This window comes from Apteryx rowi, unplaced genomic scaffold (genome assembly GCF_003343035.1).
Source record: "Apteryx rowi isolate R43461 unplaced genomic scaffold, aptRow1 scaffold_54, whole genome shotgun sequence".
Lineage (NCBI taxonomy): Eukaryota > Metazoa > Chordata > Aves > Apterygiformes > Apterygidae > Apteryx > Apteryx rowi.
Window position 1 is genome coordinate 1,173,346 of NW_020450805.1, and position 25,958 is coordinate 1,199,303.

At 36.9% G+C, this 25,958-nt stretch overlaps 1 protein-coding gene across 8 annotated transcripts in view; it reads right to left on the reverse strand.

Moving 5' to 3' along the window:
- HEATR5B (HEAT repeat containing 5B) overlaps positions 1–25,958 on the reverse strand; it is a 60,951-nt gene that overhangs the window by 34,808 nt on the left and 185 nt on the right. For 6 of the 8 annotated variants that reach the window (XR_003255953.1, XM_026081178.1, XM_026081177.1 and 3 more), the window contains exons 2-20: positions 23,240–23,359; positions 22,922–23,090; positions 22,165–22,376; positions 20,310–20,418; positions 18,723–18,872; positions 18,045–18,216; positions 17,495–17,652; positions 16,178–16,427; positions 14,404–14,559; positions 12,683–12,933; positions 12,135–12,246; positions 10,743–10,895; positions 10,351–10,450; positions 9,425–9,534; positions 8,054–8,217; positions 5,890–6,065; positions 4,455–4,560; positions 2,006–2,196; positions 263–422 (exon numbers count right to left, since the gene is read on the reverse strand). Coding sequence is in view for 7 of the 8 variants with exons in the window: in XM_026081178.1 (XP_025936963.1) it covers positions 263–422; positions 2,006–2,196; positions 4,455–4,560; positions 5,890–6,065; positions 8,054–8,217; positions 9,425–9,534; positions 10,351–10,450; positions 10,743–10,895; positions 12,135–12,246; positions 12,683–12,933; positions 14,404–14,559; positions 16,178–16,427; positions 17,495–17,652; positions 18,045–18,216; positions 18,723–18,872; positions 20,310–20,418; positions 22,165–22,376; positions 22,922–23,047 (2,856 nt within the window). In the remaining variant the exon portion in view is untranslated. Of the gene's footprint in view, positions 1–262; positions 423–2,005; positions 2,197–4,454; positions 4,561–5,889; positions 6,066–8,053; positions 8,218–9,424; positions 9,535–10,350; positions 10,451–10,742; positions 10,896–12,134; positions 12,247–12,682; positions 12,934–14,403; positions 14,560–16,177; positions 16,428–17,494; positions 17,653–18,044; positions 18,217–18,722; positions 18,873–20,309; positions 20,419–21,570; positions 21,680–22,164; positions 22,377–22,921; positions 23,091–23,239; positions 23,360–25,958 lie in introns of those variants that run through there. The other 2 variants (XM_026081176.1, XM_026081180.1) reach the window with 2 other exon arrangements.

Consider the following 25,958-nt stretch of genomic DNA (forward strand, 5'->3'; position numbering starts at 1 on the left):
GAATTAACATGACCATTTGCAATTGCCTTCCTAAATAAGAACTCACAGTAAGGTTACACTTCGATTGCAATAGATATTTAGGATTCTGTATTCTAAGAGTTTCTAAGGAAAGTTCTCCTTTCTTAACACTCTCTGGCACATGCTACGTCCATCTGTTTTGGCTTATGTGACAATCTCTATTAAACGGAACTTAAACAGGTAAATTAATTTTTACTTTTAATTTTGAATGTTTTAAAGCAATTTTCTGGTTGAGCTTTTCTACCTGGACTTCAGGAGAAGTTCCATCCTGCGCCAAAGCCAAGAGAATACTGACGCTAGTTTTCAGATGCTGTCCAGAACCTATTCCTCCAACATACCGATGGAGACAGCCCAGAGCCAAAGAATGACCTGTTCTTGATACAACGTCTCGAGCAGATTTTAACCTATCAACATTTAAACAAAAACAAATCATGTTATTCACTAAATTTGTAGCAAGAACCTTTTAAGTACCATAACAGCAAAAATAACTCCACTTCTAAGAGAATATTGCCTGTCAACCTACAAGGATCTTCAGAAGGCTTAATCACAAAAGAAAGAAAAAAAAAAAAGTTATTTAATATATATTGCTATTAAACCAGATTGCATATAAAGCAACCAAATAAAAAGATACTTTGATTTAATAATTCTTTTCTTTCTCCCTGGTCAGAGCTTAACATTTTTGATAGAGAATATTTTTAGAAGTGAAAGAACATAGGAAATGTGTTTACTCTTTAACAATGTTTCACAGTATACTAATTTAATAATCAGAAAAGCCATTTTTAGATTGTTGTAGTGAAAACAAATCACGAATGGAAAAATGACAATGCATCATTTGAGAGAAATGGAAAAGAAATTCACAGTTACATTTTCTACTACAGAGCCAATTTAATAACTTTTTTCAATTCAACTGTTTGCCTCTACAGCAAAGTTCTATGACTTTTTCAATACAGCTTTTTTTTTTAGTGTTTTATTAATAAAACTAAAACAGAATAAATAGCATTTTGAAAGACCTAATTATATGAAGTAGTAACTAGATGAATATTTTCCACAACATTTTAGCTTCCGTATGCATGTCACATGTGTCAATTTTAATTAAACCTTTTCCAGAAAAAGGAAAGAAAAAAAGGATAGCCTGAATAGAATAAAGAAAAAAAAATTCCCCTGGTTGTCTGTATGAGAGGTAAGCATGCTGTTAGCCACTAGTGACCAAAAAAAATGCAAGTCTCAAATATACAAAATGATGACAATGTCACAGACAGGCATCCAATGTTAACATGAATCCTAGATAAGACCAAGGAGATAGTCCCAGTAACAGAAATTCACTGCATCTCAAGGAAACTACTACAAGAAAGATCAAATAATGAAAAAAAATTGAGTTTGGGAGGGAGGGGGGAAGGTGGGGGCAGCAGGGAGAGCTAGACTGAGGCTGTGTGCATGTAGTCTGGCCAGCCAGAAGACACAGGCTGCAGCCTTGACACAGGCGCGTTCTGATTCACAGACAGCCCGGTGTCTCTTAAGTTTAAGCTAAAAATTGGGAAATACGTTGTCTCATTAGTCTACCAGACAGATTCCTAAAGACCTGCAATGAGTGACAGAATACAGAAGCAAAATATGGGCCAGGAGATAAGTTAAACCAATATGTAAAAAGGGTATTTTGATGAAGCAGAACCGCTATCATAGAACTCACACTGCAGACACGTTTGCGGTAAGTTTAGTTTATTCATCTGAAGCAGTCTGGTCACCCTTAAGCAACCATCAAAAACTCTTCATCAGTATCACTTTGCATTCCAAGTATCTTAACAAGTCAGCATCTACTCCTGGTAGAATCACATGAAATAAATCAAAATTTGAAGACTTAATTAGATCTATATAGTCATAAATCATGAAAATAAGAGAATAATCACTATGGTATCTAGTAGAGGAATTTTTCAAACAATCAATGCTATATTATATTTTTATTTCCTTTTCTGAATCAAAACCAACTTACTTATCAAAACTGTACTGAGCCATTCTAGCGATGAAAGTGGCTTCTCCAACCACTTGAGCCATTCTGCCAAGAGCTTCTCCTGCTGCACATCTCAAAATAGGGTTAGGATTATCAAGGGCACCCATCACCAATGTCAGAGCAGATTTGCGAACTTCTTCTGGTCCTAAAGTGCTTTTATTTTCAGCTAAACCCTAGACAAACAAATGCGAAAAAAATTCCAAAGGGGGGAAGATAATAAGAGTCATCTTTTTATATATGAGATCTTCAGTTAAAAATGATATAACTTTATTTTTGTTTGAATCAATGATTTTTTTCTAAAATATACAGGTATCTTGGAAAAATGATAAAATTTAAAACAATACCAACAACAGACACAAAAGCCTTATCTTTGCCAACACTCTACCTATTTCACCTACAGGAAGTCTTGTTACACCAGTCTCTTATCCTCAGATTGCATCACAGGAAAATGCAACCTACTGCTACTGAATCTGAGCTAGCTTTACACAGGATACCCCAGAAAAATGAGGCTTTAAATCTACCTTCTAAATGCAACATCTCTTTCTACCAGACAGGAAAACTACAGCTCAGTCACGTTTCTGTAAACATCACTTAAATCAAAGACATCTTAGGTACATGAAAGCTTTTTTGGGGGGCGAGAAAAAAAAGAAAAAAAAAACTTTTACAACTTTGCATACATTTATACAGTGTTATATAAAGCTGCTGCAGAGTGATAAAACTAAACCACAACATTGTTTCAGCAGCTTCTTTGGTTCCCATATTCCATTAATAGCACCTTACCTTTCATTACAACTTTCAAAGAGTCTTCTATTTTTCACAAAGTGATTAAATACATGTAAAGTATATAAACTGCCCATGTTATAGAGGAAGAAGCTGCTGACTCTACCAAAGATTCTCATTTTTATTTCTGGAATCCTAGTTTCAACTCTTACGGTTTTGTCAGTCTTTGGCCACTTAGCATGGCATAGGAAATTCCAGACATCTGTCTCAGAATCTGTATTTCAATTTTTAGCAAAATGATTCATGTTTCTAAGACATTTTTCTCTGAAAAACTCTGTCAGGTTCTAAACAGAGAGCTGACATTTGACAGGAGATGACTTTTGTGGGAGGAATATGACTTTTGCTGCTACCACAAAAATTTTATCCAACAATAAATTTATAAAAAATGCTTTTTGTCCAATTTTGCTAGAATTCTGCAGTCAAATTCCCAGAGTATTCTATTTAATTATTGTGCTCCAAATCACATACTTAACCGGGTATGCCCCTTAGCTATACATCAGGGCAGATGTCTTAATTCAGAACTAGGAACCAAAACCGAACAGGGAGCAGTTCTTCCTGTGCACTTAATGCTTGTCTAACCAGAATCATGCAAAAGATTGATTAAATTGAACTCAGAAGTCCTGAAAAAGAGAGAGCACCAGCAGCCAAACCACAGGGCCTAGAGACTTGCAGGAAAGAAAGAAACAGGAACTGAGGCAAAAAAAAAAAAAAAAAAAAGCAGCTGGAGCAGAAATGATCGCTGGAAGAGATGCCAGGAAGCAGAAGATTTGGTGTAGCAAGAAAAAGAAATGTGGCAAAACCAGTTTTGAAAAAGAAAATAGACTGTGTATATGCACTAGGTTGCACAAGTGAAGACATAACATGATAATTATCTAAAGTGTTAGGCATTAAACCTAAAAAAACTACGTAAATATCTTGTAGTCAATAGAGAGAAGAGTGTGCCATCCCATCCTACAAGAAGTGGGACAAGTCACTCCACAGAGACACTCATTCTCTCCCTATCAACCAGGGATATGAAGCCCARATAATAAGGAGCTTATGGTAGGCAGTCATTTTTTGGATAACAGAAGTTAGACAAAATGAAATCCATCCAATCTTTAATTGCAGGTGGACACTTCTATGAGGGCAGTTTCCTCAGTGCACAGGACTTAGCTGCTCTGAAGGTGAATGAGGCTGACAAAAAGATGTTCTTCATTGTATCAGACTCATGAGTTGGAAACCATATAGAACAGCAGCAGGAAACACTAGAAATGCCTTTAGAAATCTGATCAGTAGAAAGAAAATCCTGCACTCTAGGACACTTCTGCACAGAGACTTAAGGCTGCATAGGTCATTGAAACCAAACATTTCTCAGAAACAATATTTGTGTCCTACTGTCTATCTTCCTGACTTGCATGAGGCTTGATTTCCAAGCGTGGAGCACTGCAGAGCTGCTGACCATGTGAGTATCATTTACTCTCTGTACTGATTCATGAAGACAAGAGGTGAAGCTACAAGCATCTGAAAAAACTCAATTTTGGTATTCTCAGACTTCTGAGTGCTTGACTGCAAACTTTAGTAATGTTCTTCTGACAGCCTCTAGTATAGCACATAAATTTATGAATCAAACTGCTGAATTTTGGTATCCATTACAAGTTTACAGTAGTTTTACCTTCAAAGCACTGAGAACAGCGGTAAAGATATTAAGCTGCACAGCTTGCTGTCGAACACCTTTAGCCTGCTTGACACATTCAGCAAAGTGATCCAACATCTGTAATCTAAAACAGAGGAAAGAATGCAATTTAAGCAATATTCTTTCAAAAAAAAAAAAAGCAAACTAAAATATAGTTGGTAAAAAAAATAAACACAACAAAAGGACGCTATAAGTTCTGCTACAGAATTTATGCTTCAGGGGCTGCAGAATGTATTGGTCCATTTCTCTGATCAGGGCAGGCAGAGTAGAGAGCTATTTCTAAATGGCACCTTCTAACTCTTCTTTGAGCTCAGCCACAAGTAAATGATCTGCCCCTTTTGAAGAAAGCACCAGCAAGAGGAGGTGAGTCTGCAGACATTTGGCTGCATAACTGGAAAACTATGCGGCCAAGACTGGCAAAAATACCACCTCTCCACCACCATTCAAAATAATGTTACTCTTCATATGCCTGTTATTGTTCAGATTTTCCCCACTTAACCTCACACCAGAAAGTGCTACTGGGAGGAGGAGTACTCCCTTAAAGAGTAACTCCCTAAGGAGTATTCTCTACAAGATACCAAGAACAGGAGCATAATGAAAAAATCTGTATTCTTAACTACTCAGCCGTTCCACTGTAGCTGGCTACAGGGCTGTTCAGACACAGCCAGATCTTTTCTCTAGCTAACAACAGCATAGATAAGGTTGAATTGCTGCAAGCTAGTCTTACATCTAACTTGGGCTTACCGCAAAATGAGATTGACTGCTAAGAAAAACAGCTGTTCTCATGAAGATTGCACTGAAAGGTAATTTTACTTTGAAATGCAGCTCAGAGTTGCTTTCAACTGTGTACTCAGTGACAAGTTAGCTAAATTGAATGACAAAAGTAGTCATGACAGCTCATAACTCTGCAAAGGTAACGGGGAACACACAAGAAAGATAAGCCCAATTCCATTCCGTCTTTTTCATTATGCGCAAAATATTTGTTGAGTGTGAATCAATCAATTAATTTTACTTGCGGAAGGCAAATGAAATCTAATGGATGCCACTGCTACATTTCCAAGGCTGATTTGAAGCTAAATAGGCAAGGATTGCTTTTGCAGGAAGTCTGGGCTGCAGAGATGCTACTACTGTGAAAAGGAGCAAGAAAAGCAAAGAATCTAGCCTACACCTCAGACTCTTATTCTTCAAAGATGATAAGCTTAGGAAATCATCTTATCTCTAAAGTGAGTAGACACGTTCTGAAATCCTGAGACACAATGAACACCAAATACTGACATTTGAATTTGAGACAGTTGATTTTCGAGTAGATTCTTATTTCAAGAAAAAAAAAAAAAGAAAAAAAGAAAAAAAAAGAGTAATATAATCCAAAAAACAGGCTATTAGATTCCAAAATTGAACACCAATTTAAACTGACCTATGTTTGTAAGAAACATGAGGAAAAACCACACCAAAGAGAGCCACAGATGCATCAATGACGGATACTCCTAAGGGCAGGGGACCAGGTACAGCTTCACCAGCAGGGATACGCAAATAAATAGAAGATGGATCATGTTCCAAAGCACCACTTCCAGATGCGCTGTTTGGCTGAAGCTGCAAAATGCCACATAATATGAAAACCTCTGAATATATCTTTGCACATAAAATTCAGAAATAGAGAAAACCAAAACACATATGCAGTAGCCAGAACAATTAGATAATCTACAGACTGAAATTCTGCAACTGCAGTGCCCCATGCATAAATGTACTAGCAAACCAATTTAAATTAATCTTCTTGTTTACAGGGCCAGCTAATCCCAGAGGGTCAAAACAGTTAACAGCTAAGTAAGTGACAAACTCTCACTCTTGGAAGTAAGACAAGGATATTAGACAAAGGCAGATATATTCCAGTACCAATAGCAGCTTATGAAGCAGTTACAACAAAGCATCATTTCAGAAAAAAGGCTATTAATTCACTCCCTGTTTGAGCTTTGAGTTACAACACTGTACAAGTTAAATAATCAGTTGTGATTGTAATGATTCCCTATGCAGAAAGGTTTAGGAACAGCATTATAATGACAGACATTTCTACCATAATGCAAATACTTCCTAATCATCATTTTTTCAGGTAACACAATTAAACAATCATCTATGTTCTCTGAAGAATAACTTATTTTCATAACTTGTTAATTATTTAATCATGAGACAAAAAGCTGAGTCCAGTGGCTCTGTATTCTTCTTAAAAGGTCAAAAAACAAAGCAAACACCCTGGTCTCAAAATCTCCACATGCTTAAAAAAATATGACCAAGCACAAGAGGATACTGGGACTCTCAGTGCACTGCTTCATYGCTACCAACAGTGCCACTGTTTTACGGGGTGAGGGGAAAGCTCTGTGGATTGAATGGTACATTGGAAGTTTACTGTCTACCACAACAAATAAAGTCTATAAAACTCTTTTCCTGCCTGACATGCTGTTCTTTGCTCAGAAATACAGTTTCCCCTTGGTTTCCCAACACTTGGTATTAATCTTGGCTTCTGGATTTGCTCCATCAAGACAGCTGCCTTCTGAGAAGACCTTGCTATTTTAGATAGGCTGGGGCAGAAGAGGTGTTTTTACCTTCCCTGCTTCTTACTCCAAGAAATCGCTGAGAAGCTGAGCTGCAAAGTTTATGATGGCACAATTCAGCAAATGCTCAGAATAGATACTTGTCTAGAGAGCACAGTTTACTGATAAACCAGAAATAAGAGCAAAATTATGAAAACAGAGACAGGGTGGTGGGTATATTCATGTGGACAACCACTTTTCTTCATATCATTAAATCTTGAAGCATATGAGGGTAAAAGGCTTGAAAGAGGAGGCCAGCCCCTTCCCAGTCATTACAGATTAGGAAAGAAAAGAGAAGGTTATTGCCAGATAGTTTCCCAAACTATTTCAAATTAATGAATTTCTAACCTATTTGTTCCCAATGCTACGTTTTTCCCAGGGACCACAGGGAAAAAAAAAAAAAGGTAACTGGATCAATATTAGGAGCTGATCTAAAAAAATGCATTACAAGAGACTCCCATAGCAATAATTGCTTCCTTTCATTATTCTTATGTTTCAAAGATTCACTATATTCAGAAATACGGCAAATTCCTTACACTGCCAACAAGACTGYATCACACTTCCAAATGAATTGTAAGATTTCACACTGCACCTTTAAAGTTTTATCTTGTTTTGCTATAACACCATTTGCAATGCTGATACTGTGACAGCACTTCCTTTATAAAACATACTAAGTGGAACTTACAGTGCATCTCCTGAATAATAAAAGCCATCAGAACAATTGCTTGACTAAGAGGGTCTAGTTAACCTTTAAGAACTAGGCTAGCTGAATAACCACAGCCATATAAATTGTATAACAATATTCGCATCTCATCTGTAAGCAGTTTTATCAAAATATTACACTGTAGATAAAAGGCTTTAAAATTTAACAAGCCACTGAAACAAGCCTAAAAACAAGGAGTGAAACTTCAGTTTTAGAAGGCTTTGCCCCACCACCACTTCCCAAGACAGATAATGCAGATAATTCATTTTACTATTATTCTGTTTTTATACTACCTGGTCTTCAATTGACTTATGATCCGTTTCCTGCAGCCAGGAGCCAAGAAGAACACTATCATCATAATGACAAAGAGACCTCAGGAGTGATGTGGTTGTATTGGCAGAGTTGTCTGTCAAAGTAAATTCTGCTACCAGCTCTCGAAGAAGCGCATTAAACGATCCTAAAAGGTACAATATTTAAAAGAATCATTGTTGCTTCTTATCCAGAACATTTAAGCTAGAGTTACAAATGAAAGCACATACCATTATCTTGATTTAACACATAGCAAACAGCCATAGAAGTAAACCTGACTAGACTACAGTTGAGAGCAAGGCTTCAAACAAAAACCAGGACTTCCAGTTCCCAAATCAAGGTTCTAAACAAGGGATCATACCATTCCTTCCAGAATGACAATCCAGATTTTATAAATATTTGCTCATCTAAGTGATCATGTAAATTTACTGATTTTTTTCTTTCCTCCATTTAAAGTTAATCTGTCAGATCATGTGAAAGTGTCTGGTCATTCAATAATAATAGCATAATTCTGTCTACTAGATCAAATAACCTAATAAACTAACATAYCTGATTATACTAATACTTGATAAGGAAAAAAAAAAAGCCAAAGAAAGAATGCAAACAGAACCTCTCCAGAGCAGAAAACATTAAAGATTTTAAAAAGAGAAATCTCTCAGTGAATCATTTCAAGCATTATACACATTTTCTTGCCCAAAATCCATATTTATTTTCCATCATTGTGGGTACTGGTATTTATCAAGTGAGCCATCAGATTTTTTCTAAACAAGTTTGTATACTTAGGTAGATAAAAAGCTATTTTGTCTAAACTGCAGTTCCCTGAAAGCGTTTGTTATCTGTTTAGTTGGACTCAATTCTTTTTCTTTCTTTTTTTTTTTTTTTAATTTCAGAAAAGATACATATATGTACTTTTTATATCCACCTGGTACTACAATACAGCTTAAAAAAGCCATAGCTAGAAAACAGAACTAACTCTTCATTCCTACATTGGCTGTTTGTGAGTATACTATGAAATACGTTCTCTATCTTTTAAATAACAATCATATAAAACATCTAAAATAAATTTCAAAATGGGAACTCAATACATCTCAATCCTACAAATGGAACTGAAACTTATATATTCTAAGTGTTACTCTAATACACAATATTCATACTCTACTTAAGCTGTCAAGATGACATCCAGGAGATGCGGAATATAGTATAAGACTTAGAGACTTCTAGTCTTTTATTTTGAATCTTGCAGCTGCATATAATCACATGAATTTGACAAACGAGCTTCAAGAGCAATCAAAAAACCCATCAAAAGGAATAACTAGAATTTTTACTTTAATAAAAATTGTCAAAAAGTTATGTACCTTCATATGTCTTTGGAGGTAATAAAGCCAAAATATCATAAAGTCTTAAACGGACCATAGCTGCACTAGCTTTGAGATGAGCTCCATGGGCTTTAATTACTGATGGAATGCTACAGAATCAAAAAAAGAGAGAGGGAAGTCAGAAATACTGCACTTACTGAAAGAGCATTTCCAGTCCGTCCCCCCGCCACAAGATACCTCTCCTCGCCAAGATAAAAAAAGTGTTCAGAGAACTATTTTGAACAACATTACTCAAACTACAAAAAAGTTTTCAGAAATAATTGTTCTGATGAAACATTTTTTTAGTGTTGTAATTCAGAGGTATGTACCTCCTCACAAAAACCTGCATCTTTAATTTACCTCCTCCCCCCCAAAAAAACTTCAGCCCAACACTGCATTTTCCTTACATTCTGTAAAGTGTTTAAAGTGTCTCTTCAATACTGCATTTCATAAAAGGACACATCTAATATTGCAGTATATTAGTTTTCTTATTTCTTGCATAAGGATAAGCAAACCTTGGAGTCACATGCTCACTGAACTGGAAATCCAAAAGACTTAACAAAAACTATAATGGTAGGCTGCTTGGTACAGGCTATGCGATGATATACTTTCACAAAGCTAAAGATCAGAATATTATGCTCATAAAAAAAACTGTCTTTTTCCAATACACACAAGAGGCAATAGTCCAATGCTAGGCCAAAAGATGAGAAGCTGAATTAACACAAATTTAGTTGTAATACTTCAGCTCAGGGAAAAGACAGAAGTGAACAAAGAGCAGAAAGAGCAACAAATAAAACAGTAACTTCTCTCAGTTTTGACAGTTTATATCATAATAGTAGTAAGAACTTGTTTTCAAAAGACCACTTTTAGTCTCAAATTGTCCTTCTAAAGATTATATAAAAGCTTTTAATTTTAAAACTACTTACTGCGACATCATTGTCATGGCACATTCTATAGGTGTCATCAGTTTCCTGATCACATCCTCAGTTAGGAGCTCAGGGCAGTGAGCAACAAAACTTCTCATAGCTAATAACAAAGTATTTCAAATTAAACTTTTACTGAGACAAAGAAAGAAAAAGTATGTGCAAGATACAGATTCTAACAGAATAGCAAAAAGCAGCAAACAAAAATGTTTATTCAAAGTCCGCATGACATGTTCGCAAGACTATGCATCAAAAACAGGTCACATTTGGTGAAAATATGATATATCTTACTCATTTTGAAAGAAGCAAGAGAAGTTACAAGAGTTCTCTTATAATATATGGGATCATGTTTTGTATTATTATGTTCGTGTAATTTTCGGGTTTGAAATTCTTACCACACAGAGCTCCAGCACGGCCTTCTAGTGTTACTTGCCAGGTAAAAGAATCTCCTCTCGCCTTCTCTGCTTCCAGTTCTTTCAGAGAACGTGGAAACACATTTCGCCATAGCAGTAACATCTTGGGTAGATGGTACCGAACAACAGACGGACCTAGGCAAAAAAATGAAATGACGTTATAATACAAACTCCTATTAAATTAAGTACAATAAAAAACTGCAATGAAGGCTTTGCTCTTTATGCTATTTTTCCTCATTTCTCTTTTCCCCCCTACTTCTCCCTACCTGAACAAAGAAAAATAAAGGAAAATCTTTTTCATTTTTAGGTTAAAAGTGTTGCAAATAAACAGTATAAATATATCTATTTGCTGATTAACAATCAATTTTAGTACTAAAAATAGGAAATATATAATACATGAATCAATACCCAGAATTGGCCAACTGCTGCCAATCATCTTTTTAAGTTTTTATTAATTGTTTGACTTCCTTTAATTTTTTTTATATTATTATTTTGAAGGCAAGTCCTTTAGCCTATCCTAACTTGTTCATATGATGAGTAGAAGAATAACTGACACTTACTGACTAGCTTAACGGTCAAGTTTATAAAAAGTTTCTGAAAAAGCTCTGGAAGACCCAATGCAAGTGCATTCAAAAACGTTTTGGAGAAGGACAGCCAAAATAGCACTGCACTGTTAGAAAAAACATAGGACAACAAGCTGGCAAAAGAATAGAACAATTTAGAGAATCAAGAGGAAACATAAAATGGTATTTGCTGAGAATCAAAATACTGTACTGAAGGATGCATCAGAACTGCCTATAAAAAATATCATTGCTGCAAAACTCAAGAGAGGATACTTTAACCTCTCAAAATTTAACCTCTGATACTTCTGTGGTGGCAGATAAGCACAGACACATATTAGGTGGATTTTTAAAAAGACAACTGAATGGGTTTTTTAAACTGTTAATATCTGTAGTCAGAATTGTTGTTTATCCAGGGACACATATGCAAATTGCTGGAATTTCAGTTACATTTTGTTTACAGTGCATTTACTTCAATACCACAGTACTGATTAGGGAAGGAAGGTATTGGGCAATTTTGCCCCTTTTCAAACTATGACTACAAGCTGGGTTCTGTCCATCCTCTCCCCCCACCAAAAAGCACAGAAAAATTAGATATGACACCTTCTACTATCGTTCAGCTTACATAAACACTAATATTTCACTTTTCCCCAACATAAACATCACTGCTGAAATAAAAGCAATAATTCTCTGTTTGGGGAAACAACTGGCATAATACTGGACTGATTGCATGCAGAGACTATTTGTCACAGTGGATAATCAGAAATGTTGAGAAAGTATTAAAGTAAAATAAAAAACAACTGTTTTTATAAACCTAAAGTCATAAGTGCTCCAAGTAAAAGCCATCCAGCTTGAGTCCGCTGCAAGGAGAGTCTGCTATTTTGTGCAGCAGTTCGTAACAGATCCTCAGCAATACTGACAACCATCTGCAGCAATGACAAAAAAAAAAAAAAATTTTTTTCAAAAATCTAAATTTAGATAATGGAAGACATGGCTAGAAATTCACCTTTACAGATTATAATTAAAGATGGTCTCAAATMATTTAAATGGACATTCTATAAACAGCAGATTACATTTCATGCAAATAATTATTCTATGCACACAATATGAAGTAATGTTTTCTTGAGTAATTCTACATTAACATGCCAAATGAGAATTAAACTTAGAGAAGGGGGGGAAAAAGCTGGTAAATATTGCAACTGAAATACTGCATACAAAGGCTCTGGCCATTGATCTTGCTAGGCACAGCTTAGCTTTCCAATGCTTTAACTTGTTACTATGTCACATATTTTGCAAAGCAATTACTTCTAGATAAAAAGATACCTTTTAGTACATTCACATACTAAACGCTCATTATCTCACCTTTCCTTTGGCATGAGGAATACCTAAGGGACACTGATGCACACCACCTAGTAAAGCAGCCATTGCAAAACTGTAGCCACTAACAGCTTCAGGGGAAGTCTTCAGATTGTTGAGTCTTTCTGCGCATCTATCCAAAAATGGAGTCAATTGAAAAGGCAATGCCACAGCTACACACCGTAAGCACCACGCAGCAGCAAGTCGAGCAGCCATGCTGGGATGAAGAAGAACTGAAGTTACTGTCTCCAACAGACCTAAAGGAAAGAGAGGTTATAGCTGCACAATTACGAAGCACTTTTTAATATATGTAGAGGAGTAAACTATCCAAATTAGACAGGCAACAGAAAAGTTAAGAACACCAGAATTAAAGTTCTTGAATTTTGTGACTTAACTCTTTTTTCTTTCCTTAAAGAAAAAGGCAATTAGCATCATGCTGATCCACATAAGGTTTTACCAGAAAAAACAGAGCTGTTAGAGCCACAACACGGACTTCTACCACTTGAACTAACAGAGCAACTGAAAAGAGACAGTAACCATACATATGGGAACAAGCTTTGAATGGGATAATGCCTAAACTTTGTCAATCTTTTATGATCTGTCAATAACAGAGCAGCAGAGTGTGTGATTTTTGGTTTTGTCTCACACAGCAGACAAGCACGTGCTACAGACGTCACTGACCACTGTACTCTGTACACTCTGCTTTTGACACAACACTCTCTCCTCCACGCAAAGCTACCATCCTTCTGCACATTCTGAACCTCCAGGCCTAGCTAGTCCTGCTTTCTAACTGTAAGCTCTTCCACCCCACCTCATTCTCCAACACCCAGGACTTCCCTAGCCCAGTCCTCTAACCCTTACAAACTCCTACTTCAAATCCCCCACTGATGCCTTTTCTCTAGTCAACAGCTTCTGCCTGCTTATTTCCTAGTAGCTAGCAGAAACACCAAGATACAGCTCCCTCTGCTCTTCGTTCTTGAAGGACACAACAGTCAGAAGGAATAAATGCAAGCACAATCTTCCTCACCCCATAGCTCATGCAAAATCAGTAGGAAAAGAACGTCACGTGCATTAGAAAACAACCTATACATGAAATGTTTGAAGGGGCTTGCACTTCCATTGGAAAAAAACAGGAATCCACAAACTCAAAAAGATCTATGCAGCTCTATAGTACAAATACGGATCCAGATGTTAAAAATGTTAAAAATGTTAAAAAAAAGAAAAAAGAAAAAGAAAAAAGAAAAAAATGCAAATGCATACCAACCCTGATCAACCTGATCAACTGTATCCAAATAATAAGCTTTTCAAAATGGGCCTATCCATAGGTTCATCTCCTGACAAAATGCCCGTAATCTCCCCACAAAAATGCGATACCTGAAAGCAATACAGCTTTCCAGAAGCAAATATTTTAGAACTTATACAGAAAAACAGTGCATTTTCTATAATATCATTATCTGAAAGTCATCAGTATGAAAACAAAACTTCACAACCCTAAAAGAGAGCTTCAGGTAGACCTTCTGTCAAAATTGTTGCTTATAACTTAACCAAACTTGAAGTTAGGGTCCCATAAAACAATGAGCTGAGTAAACAGCAGAATAAACTACAGGGAGTGCCAGTTTCATCACTTTGTTTCTTACACGATAATTTATTATTTAACAAGATTGTAATCATGCTTCATATTAGTTTCTCAAATGTCTCATATAATCTACTTAAACTGATTTGCATACCTATGGAGGGTTCTTGAATAAGAGGAGATGCAGTGGCATTCAGACTCTGAACCAGACTACCCAGTTCTTGAAGGGCACAGACCATTACGTGCTGGCTTGCAGCTACATCAGCAGCGCCTGATTTATTTTCACTGTTAGCATCATTCACTACTGCTTCTGTAGAAAACAAAACAAAGTATCCTGCTTAACTATCACTTGAATCACAGGTAAACATATACAGATAACAACAGAGGACAGAAAGGGACAATTTAGTTTTGACATCCACCCTAAATATTGAAATAAAACCACAACTTCTCTCATAGTATGAGCTGACAAAGCAAACACATTCTGAAGAAAAATAACATCTTTACAGCTATTAGCCAAACACAAAGTGTCCAAAGACCATGAATAACATGCTCAGAAGTTACTGTGGATGGCAGTGCACTAAGAGGTAGGATTAATAGTATAACACAGCAAAGGATACACACTTGTGCATTGTATCTATATATATACATATAGATACATACACCCCTACAGATGAAGTAACTAAGAATATAATCTTGACATATCTAGGTTCTGCATATGAATTTGCCTGCATGTATCTGGAATAAAACTTTAAAAACTCAATCTTTAGTAGATAATCACAACCTTATATTTTGCTTTCACCTTAAAGTTATCTATTTAATTTCATAGWTTCCACTGTATGTTCTTTCACCTACATTATGTCCCAGAAGCAGCATATGGGAAAAGAAGCTGCAACTGTCACTTTAAAGAAAAAAGGCTTTAGTATCAGCTTAATATTTATATATCTAATATAGGACAAATTTAGCAAGTGGTCCCACTTTTATGAAAAATCAAATTAATTAGAAATGCTCAAAAAAAACTTAACAGTTCCTCCCATCATCTAAATATATAATGGAATTTCCTGTAACTGATAAGGAGAGAGTGGAAGGAGGTATTTCTGCAACTCTTTCATCTCAGAAGTATAATTTCCAATAGACTTTTTTCCTGAAAGCAGTGTTTACAGGGTTCTGTTAAAGTGCCATGTAATCGCAAACATACCTTCCCTATCAAAGAAAAAAAAAAAAAGTTGTAAGAAGAACCTGGAAGTGTTTCAAAAAGAAGTGTGATTCCATGTGTGAAACACTACTTTAAACTCAAACTAGATGGCAGGATAAAAAAAAAAAAAAGAAGCAGAAGAAGCAGTTGTCTGGTAAACACATTGTTGTGCAATTCTATTTTACTTTCTTAACCTCTAGCTCAAATTAATTCATTTTATAAGAAACACATAAATGCCAGAACAGTTTTAAACGTCAACCCTCTTAGTGATTACATGACGAAGGTTCTGCAAAGGGACCACTTTTATTTTCTGTATTACAGTCTTCAGATTACATCTTTGTCATTTGTAAAATCCAATTAGACAGCGATATGGATATTAGTAGGGGATACATAAGGACATTTATCTGGTCTACAGGATCTTCAATGCTGGTCGTAAGGCAGTCTGTGTGATTTTCAATACAGCCTATCCCAAACCAGATTGCAAAAGCATACTCTTTTCCCCCTTGCCTTCCAAGAAAATTTAATGGAAAAAGTCCTCACAGGATAACAAGCCACTTTTACATAATCACTTTTCAAGTAGAACTTACCTTTTGGATATCATATTTTAAACAGAACACAGCTGAATAATCTTTTACCATAAATTACTTCTCATGGCAGAAGAAAGTGGAAAAATGGCTGACCCTATAGAATGACAGCAATTTTCAACAGGTCTCAGATTAAGAAAAATGATTCTCACCCACGGCCTTCATTTGTTTACCAATGGCTTGACATAYATCTTTGGCAGCTGCAATCTGGGCTTTCTCCCCCAACAAGCTGCCCACAGTTGCTCTGAGAATAAAGGACACGCATCTTCGAGAGTACACTGCCTCCACATGGGTCTGAGTTGCACGAGGATGGGAGACCAGATCAAGTACACGTGATAAAAACGTAGCAAAGTTGCGCTCCAGCCACTGCCCTCCTAATGTTGTAACAAAGACAACATAGGCCTGCAAATACATGTTATATACAAATCCAATTAAAACAGAAACAAAAGACTATATTCAGTCACCAAAGACTAAACAATTACAGGTAGACAATTATACCCATGCATAACAATATAATAGTGATACCAAAGTTAGCTATAAGCAACCCTAAAAARGCTTAGTATGAATCAACCCATTAGCCAGCTCTTTGCTGCTGAAGCTAAGCTGTTTCCAGTGCCACAGCTGGCTCCAATATTGCTACATATACTGCAAAGTGCAAAATATTCTTTGGATGACAGCAACAAAGTCTAGTCCATTGCTCTAAACAATTGTCACATTTTAAAAAAAAGAATGTCAATAACAGCAAGCAACATGAACGCATTCCAACTGAAAATGAGGACTGAGCATTTCTGTCAAATTCACTTGAAAAAGACTGAGAAAATAAAAAGGCTTAACAAGATACTCTAGAGATCAAAAAAATCTGGACTCTGGCAAGTTACTGAGGTATACTGAAAAATATGTCAGCATGGACTGCCTGAATTGGAGAATGTGCTGCTGCCATCTTTTTCTACTATGATTTAAACAAGCAGAGCTTCCACATTTGGCAGATTTGACCTACTGAAGAAAGACATATGGAGAGAAGAAACACCATTTAATGAGTTAGGGCTGTAAACTTTACCCAGCAACCAAAAGAGAGCCAGCACACACAAAAGGACAGAAGTGTGCCCTCTCTAAAAAGAAGAGAGATTTAAATAGGGAGCTGAAGTCTTTAGTATTCTAAATTTTCAAAAATCTTTAGGAGTTAATCCCACCTAAGATACACTGGTCAAATAAGCTTTCCTTAGCATACATTTTAATCAATCAGTACTGCACACCAACAATAAAAGAAAATATCTTAGGCAAGTGACCGTGCATATACATCTCATGTAAAAGGTGAGCCAAACTGTTTGTAAGTTAACTTAGACAAAAAAAAAAAAGACCGCAAGTGCACAAGTGTACATTTTCCTTTCAAAAGGGTCACAGTTGATGCATAAATGTTACTTTATTTAAAAAAGAAGAACAAACAAAAATTTCTCCAGATTATCACAAACCTGGGTAACACCAACTCGCACTTCCCTATTGACAGATCCTCCTACTTTTAACATCTCTCCACCACTCTTTAGGAAACCAGACCCGCCTCGCAGAAAGCCGGTGGCCATGAGTTCTAAGACCTCCTCAAGCGTAGCTCTCTTCACATTCTGTCGCATCACTTTTGCAAAGATAAAAGCAATTATTTAATCTCAAAGTTCTCCAAACATTACAAGCAATAATCTTGAAAGCAAAACTAATTATTCACAACCATCTTGCAATCATGAATCCAGTCATCATTTCAGATAACAGCTTATTTTTTGCTTTAAAAATAAGCTACTTTTCCCTAGTTATTTTTGATGGTCAGAGTTCACTCTCTCTTTCTTTGTATATGTCTACAGCAGGAAATCTGCATACTTTATTCATTTTAGCTTAAAGCTTGTAACAGAACCAAACAATTCAATTACAAATCTCCATGAACTGGAACAACAATACATCATGCAACACTGTCACGTAACACAGTACTGAAGGTGCAGTTTGTCTACTTGAAAATGGAATTCAAAAGGAATATACCTGTTGCTTGTTTTGGTATCAGTGCTGTAGCCATGACTGTTCCCAAAAGCTTTGACACTGCAACTCGCACACCATAGTTTGAGTTTTCCAGAGCCTTAAAGCACAGTGTTGCAACATTCTCCAGCTCAGCTGTCCACATAAACACAGCTTCATTTTGTAATTCCAGTAGACACTGCAGAAAAAGTAAGAGCTGCTGAGCACTGGTGGAGACTATGCTTACCTTTTGTCTAGGTATCAGTATAATTATCAGGTTTATTCAGCAAATACTTAGTTAGTGAGTTTCTTAACAGTTAACTTTTTCCCCACTGCCTCATTTACCCCAGATAATATAGCTGGAGTAAACATTTAGAAGAATCATGGGGCTAGGTTAACAAATATAATAAATAAATAAAAGGAAAATATACCAAAAAATTGTTACCAAAAAACCCTCCCACTGAGGCTCACAGCTAATACATTCTACCCCATATTTGTCTATGAAGGAGGGAATATAACACTACTGTACTTTGGCTTACATGAAATAATTGGTCAAATGACTGAGCATTCAGTATAAACTAATAAAGACTTATCTTGCCCAAATAATTACCAAATTCCACATCATAAACAACAAGTGAAGGTTTGACTGCAGGCACTTCACAGTCATAGCACAAAGAATTTCTAGAGCTGGTCAGAAACACTCACCTTAGCTACTGCACATCGTACAGCCATAGATCTGTCTGTCAAGAGAGGTCGGGCATTCTTATAAATATCACGGTGACAAGAAGCTGCTGCTCCTCCAAGTCCATTTAAGACTTTCTGTAAACTCAACAGGATTTCACTGCGGCCCTGAGACTGCAGGCATGAAGAGGAAATTAAAAAAGGTTTAAAAACAGACAAACAAAAAACAGGCAAAAAGATAGACACAGCATTTATATCAAGTACTAGGTGTGTATTTCTACATTTTTCCTCTTCTATGCATGCATATTTTTGTGAACAAAAATAACATGTTTCACTGAAGTCATATATAACAAACATCTGACTGTTTTTAGATAGCACTAAGCATAACCTTACTAAAACAGCCTATAAATTAAGATGAGGCTAAGCAATTCAACAGACTGACCCCTAGGCAAGATGCTTCCTTTCTACTCCATCATTTATCCGCTGCAGCTTCAGGAAAAACAGCCAAAAAACCCCAGTTGATATGAAAGAACAGGTAACTCAGTCAAAGGCTTCCAACTGCACTTGCACACAGGCAGGTACTTAAAGCCACAAGGCACTGAAACCACACAGGGTATAAGGACACAACTGAAGAAAAAAGCTCTTAGGGCAAAATGGAGATTTGTTCTGCATACACAGTACCGCTAAAAAAATATTAAGGATCCCATGGTCTCCTTGGCTCTCACAAGAGAAGTCCCTGCTTCTATCTCCAGTAATGGGATTACTGTAATATTAATTATTGCATATATATTTATTTTCAGTAAGAAACAGGAATCAAGATCAGTACAATCAGTACTCCTTCCAACTTGTCACGTGTTTCAAAAAATGGAGCTGAGCCTTCTAAGTTTACATACCCCAGTTTACATATCAATAGAACTCTGAACCAAAAGCAGTTTTCCTGAGCGTGCGGTTTTACTATTGAGGCTATTTGGTATATAAACTGCCATCTACCACTACAGCAAATTTAACCAAGTTACTTTCTTAGCTCAACAAAATTATTCCCACAGAACAGTTCAGTTTTAGAATCTGCATTCTTTTAAATTCACCAGATGAAAAAGTAATTCCAAGAAAAAAAAAATCATTGTTTGGTAAGCCATACTGAAACGCAAAACAGGACAGTAAGGCAAATCAGACCCACTGACAGCCCAGGACACGATCTCTCAATATTACGGTATTCTCTGTTCAGGAAAGAACATACTCTGCTTGCAAGAACAGTAACATCTTTCTTGCACAACTCAAGTATTAGTTTTTCCTTTTTAAACAACTGAAAATTTATTCAGGGAACATGAGTGGGAACCCTAACGCACTAGTTATAATGGTACATATAATCGTTTTACAATTTTAATTACTGATGTCATAATGTAGCAACTGCTGTAATATTCATATGAAAAAACTCTAAACTCTCTCTGTAGTAAAAATAAATGCACATGTTTAACTTGATACAACTACACAAATGGTTTGAATTTTCCTAAGTAGCAGACAATCAAGATATTTTGGCAAATATCTTTGGAGGAAGAGGGCTTCAGTTTAGATGAAATCAAGACTGCACATATAAAATAGGCTGAAACTTACCTCTGCACTTTTCAGAGACTTTAAGAGATTATTAACTGTTTCTGGAAAAGAACTACCCAGCATTCTGCCCATTTTTTCATAAAATGCTCCAACACATGCCACTGCAGCCCTATGAAAAAAAGACATTCATCAGTGTACTCATTTTCTATATCATCTAAATGAAGACAAATAATTACAGATAAAGGCACATTTTTAAATATCCTTGATGAATAAAAATCTATCCACTGGGTTATACTGGCTGTTTAACTCTATGTATTTAAATTACTTTCTTGATTAAAAAGAAAGTAACAGAAAAGTTAGTAGCTACTAAGAACACAAATGTATTTGGAGGGATATTATTACAGGATCTACACATAGAATAAGAAATTCCGGAGAAGACAAGTATATGCTGAAATCTCAGCAAGATTAGGACACTGTGTTTCAATAAACTGTCTCTTTTCTAAGCAGCTGCAAAGTTGTAAACAAGAAAACCGCCACCCACTAATATATTTTCCTAGACACCAAATGAGAGATTTTTTCAAGCACAAGAACTTAAAATGCTTAAATTATTGCACAAAGCAAGAAAATTTATGGGCACTATAAGATCACTGGGCCCATAAACATGCTGTATATACACCTTTTCCTTTCCCTGCCATTTGAGATCAGGGGTATTTTAAGTAATAATGTACTTCAGTTAGATATACTAATTGCTTCAGGAGAGTCACAGAAGCAGCTCCTGAAAACATGCATTTTTTCAATCACAAAGAAACAATTTTTTTTTAATCTAAAGTTCCTGGATAAATGATTATTTGGCAACTGATAGCATTATCAGCTAAAAAGCTATTTGTTACAAACTCAAAGCCTACTGCTTAACTGGCACATCTCTTACACAATTCTGGAATTAAAAAGAGTAAAACAACCCTCCCCCAGCAAAAAAAAATAATAATAACACAACTGCAGTTTGAAGTCATACAGTAAAAAGACTTCTGGAYTCTCACTTAAGTTGGCAGAGTAAATTTCTGAGATTGGTATACCACAAAACCCTTCCCACTTGCACAAGTTTCTCACAGAGTTGCAACAGCTTCCGGGCACTTTCTACCCAAATGGTGATTTTATTGTCAGCCCTTATTGTTATACCAATGCCTAAGGACAAGCCCAAGTTAGGGTTCACTAGATACTGTGAATATATGAAGCAGTATGTGATGGAGAGCAATAAAAACAGTTTCAGCAAAAAATTTTTTGTCATTAACTGTAATTCCTACCAATGAAACTGCTTCCATACCTAAAGACAAGCTGAATCACACAATCATGCACATTTACATCCAAATATAGAGACTACGTTTAAGAGACTTGTGCAGTGTACTACAGCAGAGGAACATAACCAGGCAATGCTTCAGGAGACAAAAAAAAAAAACAAAAAACATTTAGTTAGAACTCTCTCTTGGCACAGATAATGCTCCAAATCTGACAATCTGCAGGTTTCATCTTGTCTTAAATTGGATACTTAAACCCAATTAGTGAAAATGCAACTGGATGAATTTCTTCACTGCATTACTCCATCAACTGTTAATTATATTCTCAGTGATACAAACATGTAAGTAAACACAAGATACAAGATTCCTTGCGTAGAGGAAACCATCTCAATTTCAGAGAGCCGCATATCTATTGCCTTTGAATTCTGCCCTCCACAATCTCAGTCCTGCTCTTTCTTCTGTTATATTAAGCATATGTAAACTCTAAGCATTCAAAATATAAATAAGTCACACAATGTGCACATACGCAGGCAGATATTTTTTGTACTATGCAGTACCACTTTGCTTTAAGAAAAAACAAAAAACAAAAACAATTCCCCCATTCTTAATAATATTAAGCTTACAGTTTGGTGGGCAGGTAAGCAGCAGTATCATCTTTACTCTTGATTATGTCATTACATTTGTCAAGCGTTTGAAAAACAGTAAATGTGTCTCCAATGCTGTAGAGCGCAGCAAGATTTTTCGCTAGTAGATTCCGTGTAGGTGGTCCAGGGGAACTGCTGATGAGTCCTGTTAGCTGTTCTACAAGTTTCTTTTGTTTTTCCTTGACATCTGTCTGTTAATGGAAGAAAAATTCATAAGAACAAGAGAAGTCATCTAATCCTGTGTCTTGTCTCCAAAAACAGTCAGCAGCAGATGCCTACAGGAGACTAAAGTAAACCTTATACCACTCCCACATATATGTAATTCAACAAACTGCTTGTCTCACGGAGATCTGAGATACACTCAACATTAGCAGAGACAGATGCTAAATGATCAGGATCAGCTGTTACTGTGTTTATTTTTCACTTTTTAAAAATTCTTATTAAAAATGCAGTATTACCTGCCTAGAGCATCTTTTAATCCCCTTCACCATCAAGAATCCCTACTCTGGGAGAGGTTTTGCCTTCCAAACATTTATGACACCAAAGAACTCAGACCAAACTAAGTGTTTTATAACAGTGTCATACTGAGTGCCTATAATTAGACACTAAAAGCTACAAATGAATACAGTAGCTCTGCAGGCTGAGACTGGAATCATACAGTTATCACTTGGACATAACCTGTTATCTTTCCCTAGCATGAAATTAATAAGTGTTTTAGAAAAAGGAAAAAAATTACCTTGTTAGCAGCTACCAGCACTTTGTCCAAAAATCTTAACCACTCAAAGATAAAGACTGGTCTCTTTGCTTCTGTGATTTGAGCTAATGCTTCCTCATTCAGTAACAAACTATGAGCCAGCTCCATTATTGGTTAAATTCTGGTTTTATTGTAGATTTGTATATTGACTCTAAAATAAAAATTAAAATATTAGTATAAAGTGTAGTACAACAGCACAAAGCTTTCATCATCTGTTTTCAAAGTTATGGATTACAGTATCACAGTTGAAGTCTGCTTAAACGTAGCTTAACTAAACAGTCTCAGATAAAAACTACTTACATGCTTAAGACTGAGTACATCCATCAGCATTTCAGAGATCAGAGTTGTAAACAGTAAAAGGAGAACCTATTGGCAACTTCAGGTTGTTAATTCTTTGCCAAGAAAAATATATTGAAATCTCTTAAAAAAAAAAAAAAAACAAAGGAGATAAACTTCACTTTCTCCTCTTACATAAAACAGAACGAGGACTATCACTAAGCATGACCCTCCCCCCATCCCTGATGCTTGGACACGAACTTGACCACCTTTACAATATCCTCAACAGACAGGGTGAGAAAGAGACGAACCCATCACAAGGGCTGGTGGAGAATAAGTGGTTTTTTGCCTTGAGAAAAGATAAAATGATTCTTTCCTCTGAAGCATGTGTGCATGCTCTGAAGCACCAAGTGTGGGTTTCACAGCACTAGCACAGCACAAGGCTTGCATTCCACTAAACATAGCTTCAGGACACAGCAGAGCTACAGACATGATTATATTCAAGTAACAGCACTACATTAAGGAAGACAGAATACACACCATCTAAAAATAAGATTCATCTGGGCTGCTCTAGAATATACCACTAAGAATCACAAGGTAATCCACCAATATATCTTCCAGTAAAATCCCACAGCAGACATAGTCCTGTGGCCTAATACAGTTTTCCAGTTGAAATGTTAGGATGGCCTGAATTAATTAACTGTGCAACAGAACAAGCAAGAGAAAGGGGAGAAAATGGTATTATTAGACTTTACCACTCACCACAAATTTGAGAGAGGCAGGAACATTCACAGCATTTGGAATCATAGACCCAAAACTTCCCAGACCCCACCGGTCTTGTTTTAAGGGGTAGTCAAATAAGCCCTCTGAAACCCTGCAAGCCCTACATGTCACAGCCTGGAATATAAGCAGCAGCCAAGTGAGTGCAAGTTTCCCCAGCAGGCAAAATACTACGGATCGAGCACCTAAGATCCAGCTCAGACAGCAGGTGTGGGGCTAACAGCAAAGCACTACCAGAAGTGCAGTCTCAGTGCAAGCACTCTGCAGACAACAAATGTAACATTAGTATACCATATTTAAACAAGTGCAGAACAGACAGACAAAGCTTATCTGAAAAGCACAATGAAAGTTGACCATCTTCTGCAGAAAACAAACAAAGAAAAAATGAATTCAGTGATACTGTAACTAGGATCTTGGGCAAAGAAAGCAAGGCAAACAAATAGTATTATCTTTTTACAGGTGTGCCCTTCTGCTTGTATTCTCAAGACAGTTACTGTGCTCATGGCTGCTTCCTCATTTGTGGACAAACACAACAATTTCTTTAAGTCGAATGAAGAGATTTAAATTAAATGGTCCTTTTTTTTTTCTCCCAACCCCAGAGCACCCAGGATGACATATTAATAGTAAAACTGTATCATGGTTCTAAATTTACTTCAGTGGTTAGGGGTTGACAGAACTATAATATCATCATATCTCTAATACTGATCTTGTTCCCTGCTCTTTGATAGTTTGCATTATAATATGACATAAATCTCCACAGACAGATTAGTGGGGGTAGAATAAGCACATACACAAGCACGTTCAGCCCTCACCCCAAAACCTCCAGAGACTTGTTGTGGCCTTTTTTTTGTTGTTGTTTTTTAAACAATATTATGAAGGATTCAGGAGGTATCACCTATCACTAAGGTACAGACACGTTGCCTGAAAGCACTTTTAAATGAAAGCACAGAGAAACACAATGAATTATGGCACGCACTATGATTCTTCAGAGAGACTCCCAGAGAGCTACTCTGCTTGTCACACCCATGCACAGCACAGCACAGGGGTACCAATACAGTTTGACAGCACAGCTCATTACCTGTCTCCTCTTCCTCTCCAGATAAAAGTTTCAACTTTCCCCTGGCCTTTAGAGCTGTGAACTCCTTATATGCTTTCCATACATTCCCATATCACTTCCCCATCTAAACTTAGGAAATACAAGCTCTAAGGTATCAAATCTCCACATACATTCAGTTGTGCCACTGAAGCGCAAAGGATTTGCTATAATTACACAAATATCCAACTAACAGAAAAATCAGTCTAATACAGAGCTATGCAAATAAGCAATCCAAAGGTCACCTACAGYGGCCAAAGGCTTGTTCCAGAATTCAAACAAAGATGCCTGCCAACCTCCTCTGATTGATGCTAGAGCTAGGCCTTAATGTGCCCATTATAGGTAATGCACTGTACTTCCCACAGGATGCACATAAGGGCTCACCAAAGTCAGCTAGCATCCAGGAAAGTATTTTGAAACAATGTAGAGGTTATAACTAACAGCATACAAACATACTAGACATCAGTTTTGATGTCCAAGTGTTTATCTCTAAGCCAATCACTTAGACCTTCATCATACATTTCTCCAGATTAACTGGGAAAGCCGAAAACCAAACAAGTTTGGGGGGAACCCCCGCACACACGCCGGCCCCCCCGGCTCGGGGGCAGCCGGAGGCGGCGGGCAGGGCCCCACGTCGGGCCGGGCCGGGCCGGGCGCGGCCCCGCGGGAACACGGGCACGAGCCCGCCCGCCGCTAACGGCCGCGGCGCGCACGTTACCCCGGCAGCGCCTAGTGACCGCGTCCTGCCCGCCCCGGGCTGCTCGAGGCGCGACAACACGGCCCCGGCCCCGCGAACGCGGCTACAGGCATATGTGCGTGTGTGTGTGTACACCCGCCGACCCCCTCACCAGAGGCTCCCAACCGAGGGAC